The following is a 14068-nucleotide window of genomic DNA, read 5'->3' on the forward strand; positions in this document are numbered from 1 at the left end:
AAAACATATCTACTTGTAGACTTAGACTCTTCTGAATCTGCTATCCAGTTTGCATCGCACAATCCCTCAAGGACGGCAGGGTACCCTTCGTAATTCAAACAAAAGGTCATTGTGAACTTTAAATACCTCGGCACTAATAAGCGCATCCCAATGCATCTGCCCTGGATTACAAGTATACCTGCTTAACCTACTCACAGCATAAGTAATGTCTGGTCTCGCACAATTCATCAAAGACATCAGACTTCCTATGACTCTCGAGTATTCAATTTGGTTAACTCCTACACCCTTATTCTTCTTGAGATGACACTTAGAATCATACTGATACACAAAGGTTTACAGTTAAACTGATTATATTTATTAAGTATGGATTCAACATAATGAGACTGACCCAGACTATAAACGTTATAAGTTTTTTTAATCTTCATCCCTAATATGACATCAGCGGGGCCTAAGTCTTTCATGTAAAATTTCACATTCAACAGTTTCTTAGTGGAACTAATAACATCCATGTTTGTACCTAGATAAGCATATCATCAACATACAAGCATACAATCACACATGCATCCTTGACAAGTTTAGTACAAACACACTTATCAGATTCATTAATTCTAAAACTACTAGAAATCATCACATGATCAAATTTCTCATGCCACTGTTTAGGTGCTTGTTTCAATCCATACAAAGACTTAACCAGTTTACAAACTTTTTTTTCACAACCTCTAACTAGAAAGCCCTCAGGTTGTTCCATATAAATTTCTTCATCTAACTCACCATTAAGAAACGATGTATTTACATCCATTTGATGTATCTCTAGATTATGGAAAGAAGCTATAGCAATTAACATCCTAATGGAGCTAATTCTACTCACTGGTGAATATGTGTCAAAGAAATCTATACCTTATATTTGTTTGTAGCCTTTAGATACAGCCTACCCTTGTATTTTTCAATAGTTCCATCTATCTTACGTTTATTCTTGAAAATCCATTTATAACCTATGGCATTACACCCTGGAGGTAAATCTACAAGTTCAAAAGTACCATTTTCTCGAAAGGAATCCATTTTACTAATGGAAGCTTCTTTCCACCATGGAGCTTCTGGACAAGTCATGGCTTCTCTATAAATCTGAGGATCAGACTCGGCTAGGTATGTAATGCAACCAGGATAGGTTTTCTTAGTTTTAGCCCTTTTACCTCTTCTAGGTTATACTTCTGGTTCATCTTCCTCTAAAGGTAAATACTGACTAGTTGAAGGAAAGTCCAGGGGATTATCAATACATCTCTTACGAGAGTCATGTTTTAAAGGAAAAACATTCTCAAAAAACTCAGCATCCCTAGACTCCATAATAGTATTCAACCCTATGTCAGAAATTTCAGAACTCACAAACATAAACTTATGACCACTACAATGCTTAGGATACCCTATAAAAACATAATCAACGGTTTTGGGCCGTATCTTATTTTTCTTAGGAGGAGGGATGCCACCTTTTCCAAGCACCCCCACACTTTGAAGTAATCATAAGATGGTTGTCTACCTTTCCATAATTCATATGGAGTTTTATCTGATCCTTTAAAGGGAACTTTGTTCAGGATGTTATTAGAGGAGAGGATAACCTCCCCTAACAAATTCGAAGGTAATCCTGAACTAATAAACATGGAATTCATCATATCCTTAAGGGTACGGTTCTTACCTCAGCTACACCACTGGATTGAGGTGAATAAGGGGTTGTAGTCTCCTGTATTATGCCATGTTCTTCACATAAATCTCCTGTGGAAATTTAATACTCACCACCATGGTCAGACCCTAATAGTTTTAATGGTAGTGTTCAATTAGTTTTCGACTTCACGTTTATATATCTTAAAGGATGCTAAGGAATCATCCTTTCCTCTAAGTAAGTAAACATGGCAGTACTTCGTACAATCATCTATAACAGTAATAAACCAATTCTTACCACCTCTTGTTTGAACTGACTTCATATCAACTAGGTCTGAGTGGTTAAATCTAAGGGTTTAGAGTTTCTCTGGACATTCTTATTGAATGATTTCTTAGCATGCTTCGATTCTACGCAAATCTCACACTTATGATTTTTATCTAAAGTGAATTTGGGTATGAAGCATATGCCATTCAGTTTATGCATTGATTTATAGTTTATATGACCAAGTATACCATGCCAAACGTTCAATGACACACACAAGTAAGCAGAAGAATAATTCAATTTCAATTCAGGACAGGTAACATTAAGTTTATATAGACCCCCAGTCTTATAACCCTTACCCACATAATTATTTCCCTTAGTTACTATAAGTTTTGCAGACTCAATTGTAACTTAAAACCCTTATCATCTAAAACAAAACAAGAAACAAGATTTTTGCAGATGTCTGGAACATGAAGAACTTCATTCAATGTGAGACTATTTCCATATGTGATCTTCAGACCGACCTTTTCTTTCCCTGCAACCTCTAACGCAGATGATTTACTCATATAGAGTTTTTCTCCTTCCCCTACCCTCTGGTAGGAGGTGAACAGGTCTTTGTTCCCACAAACATGCTTGGTATCTCCAGAGTCTACCCACTAATTCATCATATTGTTCACCAAATTAACTTCAGATACCACAACAGAAAATTTGTCTTTGCTCTTCTCAAACAAGTTAGCATTATTCTTCTTATCCTTACGTTTCCTACAGTGAACTGCCATATGAACAATATTTCCACACACCCAACAAGGACCCTTAATTTTAATAACGCTAGATTCTGGTTTACGAAACGTACCTTTCTTGTTAGGTCCATGCTTCGAGTTGCGAATGTTGTTGTCACCTTTTCTAGCTTTGGATGACTTGTGTTCATACATATGAGCCTTGTTAGCCATGTCCCTTGCAGATGACACGTTCTCGTCTTTGGTGCACAACATATCTTCCACTTAAATCTTCTTTCCCAATTCAACCATGTTGATCTCCCCAGTGTCATGTCTCAGCTTTTTCTTATACTCTGACCAAGAAGATGGTAACTTCTCAATCACCGCAGATACCTGAAATGTCTCATCAATGACCATACGTTCAGCAAGAATTTCGTTAATGATTTGTTGAAGTTCGAGGAACTGATCAACAACATACTTATCATTCGTCATCTTGAACTCCATAAACTTTTCTACCAATTTTTTTTGCTTCATGCAGTCTCAGCTTGGTATTTTGCTTCTAACACAGTCCACAAATCATAAGCAATGAAATTATCTTTAGCGTTGTAAAAATCATACATCGCATCTTCCAAACCATTCATGATATGATTTTTAGCCATAACATTAGACCTCGTACCTCCTCTTCAGTCAAATTTTCAGCATTGTACACTTCAAGTGTATCCTCGCATTTTGACACTAGCAGAACATTTGTATTCAATGTTGTGACCAATGCAAGTGTATCCTCTTACTTGTCTTGGGCTGATGAATGTTGCTCGAATCATGTTGTTTTTGATGAATCACTGATGAAAAAATGGGGGTACAACAACCACATCCAATATTTCGCTTAGCAACCTCTTTGGACTAACTCCAATATACTTTCCATAGAATGAACTAGACAGTCAGACTCAATCTAGATAACAGTATATAAAAGATTTATAATATCTCTCTTTATCGATTCAATTCTTAATCAAGCAAATAGAAACCTGCGAGTCTAATTGAATACAAAAGAAAACACTTGAACGGTACCAAAGACCAATGTTCAAGTATCAATCAATATTAATCAACAACCAAAGGTTGTATTTCTAATTGATTGATTCTAACGTACAACCTGTGATATTTCAATTATAAAGATAAACAATATAATGTGGAAATTGAAATAACACAGATACCAGAACTTTGTTAACGAAGAAACCGCAAATGCAGAAAAACCCCGGTTTGCAATTGCATTCCTTAGTTTACATAAACATGAGTTCACAAACAATCGTCTTTAGATATAACCAACTCAAGTTCGTGGACTGGGTTCGCGGACTTAAGTTCCCGGAAGGAGTTCTCAAACTCCAGCAAATTTTCTCGGGTCGAGAACTTCCGCCAGTTCGCGGACTGGGTTCGCGGCTATTGTTCCGGTTCTCTTGATCAACAAAGTTCGCAAATTTCGTTTCAAGGAATAAGGACTTATACATATATGTGTTTCCACAAAAATGCTTATATCCATCAATGATTATATAATCTAAACTCTCGTTTCAATCATTGAAACATTCTTAGAGAACGTTATATAGTTGTTATTCACAAACTATTTTTCGTCAAAACAATTTTCAAAGTGACTGAGACATAACATGACTTTCGTCACTAGGTAAAGATGAACTTGGTTAAAGCGAAAGCTTACCAACACATATTTCGAGAAATAGATAGGCGAGATAAACTCGGCTCGAAATAGCAAATGTATATAATCAAAGTCTATATATATAGCAAAACGACTTTTGTCTCAAGATAAGAGATAGAGTAGATAGACTTTTGAGTGATAGATAAGTTCAAGTCTCCACATACATTTTTGTTGATAAAGTTCCACCGGTTCCTTAAGTAGTTCTTCGTCTTGTATGATGAATTGCCATGGAGTTCCTGAGCTCAACTACACTTTCTATCCTAGTCCAAGACTTAGCTATAGTATACCAGAAATCAAGACTTATAGTTATGATCACTAACATTAACAAACATGCTTGAGATAGCAATGCATGCGGGTTCAACCGAGCAATGCTCTAACACATATCTTACGTATTTTAGGTAGTTTTCTAGATGTCGGAAATATGTAGTTTATGTCTTATATTTTATGTATTCTAGTTAATTAGAGTATATTTAATTTATTAGGATATATTATCAAGAATAAAATAATATCTTAATTATATATTTTATTCGCTCTATAAATAAAAGAGTAACGTCGTAATTGTAAATCGTAAATCATCCCAGTTTAATCAGTTCAGAGAACATTTCACCCTTCAAGATTTTGTCGGTGGAAGTAAGTCGAGTTGACTGAACCACATCAAATTTCTTATCTCATTTCATTTCTCTTGAATCGATAGTCCTTACTTTATAGACTATGGTATGTAATACGGAAGCATAACTTTTAAGCTATTAAGTTTGGCAATACCGCATTGGGATAGATGACTTGCACATGTTGGTTTAGTACGTTACAAGCTTGTACATGCTTCTTAGGCTTTCTTGTTTGACCCGAAAATAGCTCCATTGAAATGCGAATCTCATCCTATTGTTTTGCAGCTAAAATATTTATAAATAGAAACATTCTGATGATGAACATTTCACTCATACACAGCACATAAAACCTTTAATTCATGACTCCTCCAATTCTTCTCCATTTTCTTCTACTATTCATTATCCTCCTTTGTTCTTCTGTCCAAATTCAGTCAAGAGTTCCAGCAAACGAAACTTTCCAAATCATAAACCAGCCAGATGATTATTCCGGTTTGATCGTCGAATATTGGGCGGATTACCGTCACATATATGAAAGTAGACTAAGAGCACAGGGTTCGGATTATATTTCTATAACACCACAGATAACGCATATATTCTTGCCATGGGTTCTGCTTGGACTTCCGACCAGGACATAATGTCTTGGGTTTGGGATGCTAACAGAAACAACCCTGTCGGGGATAATGCTACTCTCACATTCGGCGAAAATGGTAACTTAGTTCTGGCAGATATCGATGGTCGTATACCTTGGCAAACTAACACTGCTGACAAAGGGGTTACAGGCATATCCTTGAAGTCTAATGGGAATTTAGTACTTCATGATAAATATGGGAGATTTATCTGGCAGAGTTTTGATTATCCAACTGATACCCTCTTAGTAGGTCAGTCACTTAAGGTCAACGGTAAAACTAATAGACTTGTTAGCCGTACATCAAATCGAGATGCTCGTGATGGTCCTTACAGTATTGTGATTAACAATAAAGGATTCATTATGTATAAAAACAGTTCAGGTGCACTTCTTCAGTATGGAGGTTGGGAAGCAAAGGGTGCTTTAAGTGTCAAATTTGATTCAATTCAACAAGATCATCCCATTGCTGCTACTTATATTTTAACTTTTGGCTTCCCAAACCTGAAACAAGCAAACATCAAGTGTAGCAGTGTTCCTCCATCCCCACAACCGGGGACTGATCTCGAGCAAGCCCCAGCTCCGGCGCCAGAGGAGCCTCTTCCTCCGGTACTACCACTACAGCGAAGAGTTATACTTAAGAAAGTTTATTTTGGAGATTGGGTCCGTACAGATATTCCATACAACTTTCAACATTCATTTATAAGACTAGAATCAGATGGCAATCTGAAACTCTACACCTTATATTTGTATCCTGGTAATGACTTTTACTGGATTAAAGAGGCAGTCTTTGGTACTACTGTGAAAGAATGTGCATATTAGCATGTAATCTCATGTAGCGCCTGCCATACTAACGGTTCATTAGGTTGTACGATCAGAATATGAAGTACAACCAAGTAAGAGTTGCAAGATAGTGGCCTGCTTTCTTTTCTGCATGCAGCACAGGAGTTATATAACCTTGTTTTGTGATAATTTGTAGCTCCAGTGTAAAGACAGCTAATGGCTCATGCATGTATGGGTGTCGATATAATAAAAATTTAGTTAAGACATAAAAATTTAGTCAACTGTTGGATGAAAATCTTGATTATAACAAGGGTTCTTGAGAGTTGAGATTGCAATAAGAATCTCCCAAATGATTTTGTTACGTCCAACTTTCATATTATAAAAAGAATGCACCACAAAATAAAAGTCAATTAAACACGGCTAAGAATATGAAAGCACCAGTTAGGTGGGTATGTCAAATCTTATCCTGATTAATAATGCATTTGAATTGCGTCCGAATCGATGATCTGCACATGAATTGCGTTGACCTTAGAATGGCAAGATTTTCTCCATTGAAATGTCAAAGCTTATCCTAATATTGTATTGCACCCATGAATCTATTATTATAAGTAGAACTAGAAACTCTCTGTCAAACCTATCCAAGTATCATGGCTTCTCCAATAGATCTACATTTCCTTCTTTTATCCATTCTCCTCTTCGGTTCTAGTGTCTTAGTTCAATCAAGAGTTCCTAAAAACGAAACTTTCCAATTCATAAACCAGGGTAAATTTGGAGGATTAAGTGTCGAATATTGGGCAGATTACCGTATCGTAGAAGCCGTTTATGCATACCCGTTCGGACTGTATTTCTACAATTCAAGTCCAAATGCATATATTCTCTCCATAGGTGCAAGTCCACCACACAAAATATGGATGATGCCTTTTGTCTGGGATGCTAATCGCAACGACCCAGTTCGCGAAAATTCCACTCTCACTTTTGGCCGTGACGGTAACTTAGTCCTTGCTGATGTCGATGGTCGTATCGTTTGGCAAACTAACACGGCGAACAAAGGTGTTACTGGTATTTCCATGCAACCTAATGGGAATTTAGTACTTCATGATAAATATGGGAGGTTTGTTTGGCAGAGTTTTCATCATCCAAGTGATACACTTTTAGCAGGTCAATCACTTACGCTGAAAGGTGGTGAGAAACTCGTTAGTCGCACAGCATATCCGGATGGTCGAGAGGGTCAACATAGTATTGTGGTCGACAAAAAAGGTTTGATTATATATTTGAACAATTCAGGCAATGTTCTTCAATATGCAGGTTGGGAAGCAAAAGGTCTTTCGAGTGTAACGTTCGATTCGGTTCATGAGGAAGAGCTTACTACCAGTTATTTCTTAACCCTTGGTTTTGCAAAGCAATACGCTCCCTCTAAAAGAATTCTACTCAAGAAAGTGAATTACAATTATTTGCATTCATTTCTTAGAATAGAGTTTGATGGAAACCTGAGACTTCATACAGCTAATACAGAACCTGATTACATGTCATGGGGTGTCGATTACGAGTACTTTGGAAATACAGTGGAAGAATGTGCATTGTATAGAAAATGTGGTTTGACTGGGTTTTGTGATAGGAGCATATGTGGTTCTTGCCCTCGTAAGGGTTCTTTAGGTTGTATGATCGATCTATGAACAATAAGTAAAACAATGTAGTTCATTTAATCCATCAATAAATTTTACTGTATTTGAAATGATGATATGAAAATGTTACGTGTACATCAACAAGTTCAGTTTTGTTTTAATCAGTTTGGATATGACACAATCACAATGCATGACAATTGACAGGAACTTCCAAAAGAATTTATCGTCAAATACGGGAAGGAACTATCTGACCATGCAATTATTAAAGTTCCCAATGGTGGTACAAATAATCCCGTTTTAATAATGGAACCACAACAGAGTTCTTTAGTTAGGATGTTTCGATCTCAAAATCCTCTACATAACTGTTTTTTCTAAGCAATTATTCAAACCTATTTTTTTTCAAATCTTCTTCTTCCAATCTAGATTTATTATGATTGGATCTGATTTATCAGATTTTCCGAGTAAATTTAGGTTTATAATTACATAGTAATTTTCCTTCTTTCAATAAAAATCACTTTCTGATTTAGGTTTTAGAATTTCTTTTTATGTTTCTGGAATTGTAAATACCTTCCCTAGGTAGCACTAGTCACCATAAGAAAAAACGCGTAAAAAAAATACGAAAAAAATAAAAAAAAAACAATCAACACGAGGACTTCCAAAGAGGTCACCCATCTTAGTACTACTCTCCCCCAAGTTCTGATGGGTTATGATGCATTAGTGATGGTATGATCGATTGCTGATACTATTTCACCAGTTTTACTACTTAACATGTCTCCAATGCAATAGCTCGATCAGCTTAACGACCGTTAGATCTCCGCGAAAATTCTGATCCGGGCATATGATAACTCCTTAGACACCTTGCGACGAGGAGATTGTGCTGGTGCAATTATTTTGAACAAATAATATTGTTTTAATGAAAAAACATTGTAATAATCAACTAAATGTCCCTTTTGTTCGAATTTTCGCTAAAATAAGACATGTGCTCCCCCATAAATAAAGATTTCATTTTTTTTCCTCAAAAAATCAAAAAATCCCTACTCGCTTCCCTAAGTAGTAAATGGTCATTATAAGAAAAAATAGTAAAAAAATTACCAAAATAAAATAAAAAAGGCAATCAATACGGGGACTTTCCAGAGGTCACCTATCATAGTACTACTCTCGCCCAAGCACGCTTAACTGCAGAGTTCTGATGGGTTTTGGTGCATTAGTGTTATTTTGATCGATTGCTGATACTATTTCACCAGTTTTACTACTTAACATGTCTCTAATGCAATGACTTGATCAGGTTAAAGACCGTTAGATCTCCGCGACGATTCTGATCCGGGCATATGATAACTCGTTAGAAACCTTGTGACGAGGAGATTGTGCTGGTGCAATTATCTTGAACAAATAATCTCGTTTTAATAGTTTTTGAATGAAAAATTATTATAATAATCAATTAAATGGCCTTTTTGTTCGAATTTTCGCTAAAATAGGGCATGTGCCGCCCCATAAATAAAGATTTCGTGTTTTTTTTTCCTCAAAAAATCCCTACACAAATGACTTCCCAAGAGGTCACCCATCTTAGTACTACTCTAGCCCAAGCACGGTCATGCTTAAATGCAGATTTCTAATGGGGTCTGGTGCATTAGTGCCGATACTATTTCACCGGTTTTACTACTTAACATGTCTCCAATGTAATGACTCGATTAGCTTAACGACCGTTAGATCTCCGCGACAATTCTGATCTGGGCATATGATGACTCCTTAGAAACCTTGCGACGAGGATATTCTGCTGGTGCAATTATTTTGAACAAATGATCTCGTTTTAATAGTTTTTCTATGAAAAAACATTATAATAATCAACTAAATGGCATTTTTGTTCGATTTTTCGCTAAAATAGGGCATATGCCCTCCATAAATAAAGATTTCGTTTTTTTTTTCTTCAAAAAATCCCTACTCCCTTCCCTAAGTAGTCACTGGTCATCATAAGAAAAAACACTAAAACAAATTGCCAAAAAGAAAAAAGGAAATTAACACGAGGACTTCCCAAGAGATCACCCATCTTAGTAATACTCTCGCTCACGCTTAACTGCAGAGTTATGATGGGTTCTGGTGCATTAGTGCTGGTATGATCGATTGCTGATATTATTTCACCAGTTTTACTACTTAACATGTCTCCAATGCAATGACTCGATCAGCTTAACGACCGTTAGATCTCCGCGACACTTCCGATCCGGGCATATGATGTCTCGCTAGAAACCTTTCGACGAGTATATTGTGCTAGTAGAATTATTTTGAACAAATAATCTCGTTTTAATAGTTTTTTAATTAAAAAACATTATAATAATCAACTAAATGGCCTTTTTGTTCGAATTTTCGCTAAAACAGGGCATGTGCCCCCCAATAAATAAAGATTTCGATTTTTTTTCCTCAAAAAATCCCTACTCCCTTCCCTAAGTAGTCACTGGTCATCATAAGAAAAAACGCTAAAAAGAATTGTCAAAAAAAAAAAGAAAAGGCAATCAACACGAGGACTTCGCAAGAGGTCACCCATCTTAGTACTACTCTCTCCCAAACACGCTTAACTACAGAGTTACTACAGGCCATTTAGTTGATTATTATAATGTTCTTGTGCATTAGTGCTGGTATGATCGATTGCTGATACTATTTCACCAGTTTTACTACTTAACATGTCTCCAATGCAATAGCTCGATTAGCTTAACGACCGTTAGATTTCCGCGAAAATTCTAATCCGGGCATATGATGTCTCGCTAGAAACCTTGCGACGAGTATATTGTGCTAGTAGAATTATTTTGAACATATAATCTTGTTTTAATAGTTTTTTAATAAAAAACATTATAATAATCAACTAAATGGCCTTTTTGTTCGAATATTCACTAAAATAGAGCATGTGCCCCCTCCATAAATAAATATTTCGTTTTTTTCTTCAAAAAATCCCTACTCACTTCCCTAAGTAGTCACTGGTCATCATAAGAAAAAATGCTAAAAAAATTGCCAAAAAAATACAAAAAAGTCAATCAACAAGAGGACTTTCCAAAAGGTCACCCATCTTACTACTATTCTCGTCCAAGTACGCTTAAGTACAGAGTTCTGATGGGTTGTGATGCATTAGTGCTGGTATGATCGATTATTGATACTGCTTCACCAGTTTAGAACTTACATGTCTCCAATGCAATGGCTCGATCAGCTTAACGACCGTTAGATCTCCGCGACAATTTCGATCCGGGCATATGATGACTCGTTAGAAACCTTGCGACGAGGAGATTGTGCTGGTGCGATTATTTTTAACAAATAATCTCGTTTTAATAGTTTTTTCATCAAAACATTATAATAATCATTAAATAAAAAACATTATAGTTTTTTTAGGCCTAACACTCGCGCAAAAGCCCAATAAGATAAATACAGGATAAAAGAGATACATAGGCCAAACGTAATATAGTTCGCCCGTCCTATCCCTACCGCCGTTCTAATGGATGAATGTAAGAATCTTCTTTTAACGGGGACATCCATCATTAGTATAAGTAATGTGGGACTAAAGAACCTTTAGTTCACTCATATGAAAAATGAGCAAGTTTCTTAGTGACCCTTATGTTCTAAATTGATTCCAAACAAAACCGAATAAACTCAAGTTTATAGAAGTTATTAAAACCCTAATTTTCTCCAAAAAGCACTACCTTGCTTATATACTGTAATAATCACCGCACCTAGATTTTTTTCTTACCCCAACGACTAAAATAGCTTACTTCATTACTGAATCCTTTTTTTTCTTTTCTTGCAAGATATTTTCCAACTTCATCTTCATATGGATATTTAATTACTTTGCTGCCAACCAATAAATGAGAGGGAGGGAAAGATGATTAACAGTTTGTGTAGGTACTAAACACCGCACGTCATAATATGTGTGCGCAGTAATCAATATTACAAACAAGCGAAGGGTATCGCGTATAGTACATTTGAGATGACACATCAGATGACGTAAGAAGAATCATGAATAAAGTGTGATAGCCGTGCGAGGTTATAAAGCATGTGCGAGAAGAGTCAAGATAAGCATGCGATAATGACGCACGTCAGATCCGAAAATAAAGGTTTTATTAGATGTCATCCACTATGTAAACCCCTATATAAGGGGACCGAGCTTGTTAGAGGAGAGATATTTTTGAGAGCTTAGATTGGGAATTTAGGAGAGAGAAAGATTATTTGTTCTCAAAGTTAGAACTCAACTCAGACCTTGTAACCATATGGAAGATTTTGTGAATGAATGTATGAAATTATGATGATTACATGAATTGTTGTTAAGATTTCATATAGGGTGTGGTTGTAGGATTTCGTGCAACTACATTTTGGCGCTAGAAATCATCTCGGAGTGATATACCGTGGTGGTGAATGTTTTAAGATTTAAATCTAACAATTCAAAAGGATAACCTCAGAAATTTCATCTTCATTGCTCAAATTTTTAATTAGTTACAGAGAAATTCTTCTTTACATTGAAAAAAGAAAACAAAAATAGTGAGGCGAAGCAAGAGAATCGCTGGAAGGAGAAGGAGTGAAATTGCAGAGTCATCTAGGATGGGAGAAAAAGATAATCCTCAACAACAAGTTCATAATCCAGTTCAACGAGAACCTGTACATGATAACACTATTGAATATGACAGAGTAAGTGTTCATACTTCACAAACAGATTCAACAGAAGAAAATGCATAAAAGAATATAGAAGAAGGATTCATAGAAGGAGATGATGGAGATATGAAAATCGCTGAACTTCGACAGAGGTTGGCTGATGAAAGAAGGTGAGAGGAAGAATAACGTGCGAATTTGATGCGTCAGAATAATGAGTTAAGAGAAGAGAATATAAGATTACAGGAGAAGATATTGAGAATTATGACTCGCTCAAGGTCGAGATCAAATACATCAAGAAGAAGTCCATCTAGTCAAAGAGACATCAGACAACAATCACGTTTGGATGATATTGTAGAAATTATTCAGGAAAATGATGATCTACATGATCGATGCAATGAACAACCGCCAATAGATGACCGATACATACAACATGGTGAAGATCATCGGATGCAAGAAGATAATAGAGATAACATATATGAACAGCGAGTAGAGCGATATCAAGATGAACGACATGATCCAGAGCAAACAAGGATGATATTACAGGGTATACAAGCATTAAGAGATCAGCGTGAACGTGAAGCAGAGGTTGAAAGATATATGACAGAACAGAATCGCGCACATGCTGAGCGAGAAATACGCAGGAGAAGAGGACGGGAAATTCAATAACGAGAATTCCAAGACGCTGTACGCGAAAATAATCATAACAACCGGGTAAGAAGACGCGAAAGAAATCGCATGCTTCCAAACCAGATTATGGAGGATGAGGAAGAACATATAAGAACTAGGTGGCAAGAAAGAGAGATGATAAGGGATCAACACAATCAAGTCAAATGGGATGACAGAGAAAGACGGAGACGCCGAAGAGATGCTGAAGAATAAATGGAAATGCAGGAGGCTATTCGTCAAAATAAACATGAGAACAGAGTAATCCAAGCAAGATTAAAAAGACCAATGCAACAAGACAAGGTAATGAATGAACAAATTTTAAGAGAGTTAGCGAAAATTAGAGAAATAATGACAACAAGAAGAGAGGGCGGTAGGAGACAGTTGAATGAGGCAATTGAAGAAGCAGGAAAAACACCATTTGCAACACAAATACAGATGGCAGGAATACCGCCTAAATGCAGTTTTACAATATTCACCAACATCTTTGATGGAACAACCTGTGCGATACAACACATAAAATCTTATGTGCAAACTTATTGCAATGGGAAGATCATGATGCGGTTCTTTGCAAGTATTTTCCGGCAAGCTTGTCAGGAGAAGCTTTGAAGTGGTTTGAAGGTTTACCTACTGGAACAATCATATCATTCAATTATTTGAAGTCAATCTTCATAGGATCATACATCAGTAACAATGTATTAAGACCAGGCATAGAGCAGTTATTTGGTTTGCGAAGAAGAACAAATGAAGACCTACGAAGTCTAACCACAAGATAGAGAACAATGTGCAGTGAAATGGCTGGACGAGTGTATGAAAGAAATCTCAT

General features: G+C 36.3%; 2 protein-coding genes and 3 pseudogenes across 2 annotated transcripts; 2 read left to right on the forward strand and 3 right to left on the reverse strand.

Annotated features, from left to right (window-relative positions):
- The first annotated feature begins 5409 nt into the window (after nucleotides 1-5409).
- Nucleotides 5410-6583, forward strand: LOC113345271 (EP1-like glycoprotein 1). Its single transcript, XM_026589061.1, has 2 exons — nucleotides 5410-5421; nucleotides 5471-6583. Exons 1-2 carry the CDS (start codon nucleotides 5410-5412, stop codon nucleotides 6374-6376), a joined length of 918 nt encoding a protein of 305 aa, XP_026444846.1. The 3' UTR covers nucleotides 6377-6583.
- Nucleotides 6584-6972: 389 nt separating this feature from the next.
- On the forward strand, nucleotides 6973-8083 carry LOC113345379 (EP1-like glycoprotein 2). The gene has a single exon (XM_026589149.1). It carries the CDS (start codon nucleotides 6985-6987, stop codon nucleotides 8008-8010), a length of 1026 nt encoding a protein of 341 aa, XP_026444934.1. The 5' UTR covers nucleotides 6973-6984; the 3' UTR covers nucleotides 8011-8083.
- A 985-nt stretch (nucleotides 8084-9068) lies between these two features.
- LOC113345621 lies at nucleotides 9069-9186 on the reverse strand (annotated as a pseudogene).
- Nucleotides 9187-10458: 1272 nt separating this feature from the next.
- LOC113345632 lies at nucleotides 10459-10600 on the reverse strand (annotated as a pseudogene).
- A 374-nt stretch (nucleotides 10601-10974) lies between these two features.
- Nucleotides 10975-11093, reverse strand: LOC113345638 (annotated as a pseudogene).
- Between the last annotated feature and the right edge of the window lie 2975 nt (nucleotides 11094-14068).

Source organism: Papaver somniferum, unplaced genomic scaffold (assembly GCF_003573695.1).
Source record: "Papaver somniferum cultivar HN1 unplaced genomic scaffold, ASM357369v1 unplaced-scaffold_81, whole genome shotgun sequence".
Lineage (NCBI taxonomy): Eukaryota > Viridiplantae > Streptophyta > Magnoliopsida > Ranunculales > Papaveraceae > Papaver > Papaver somniferum.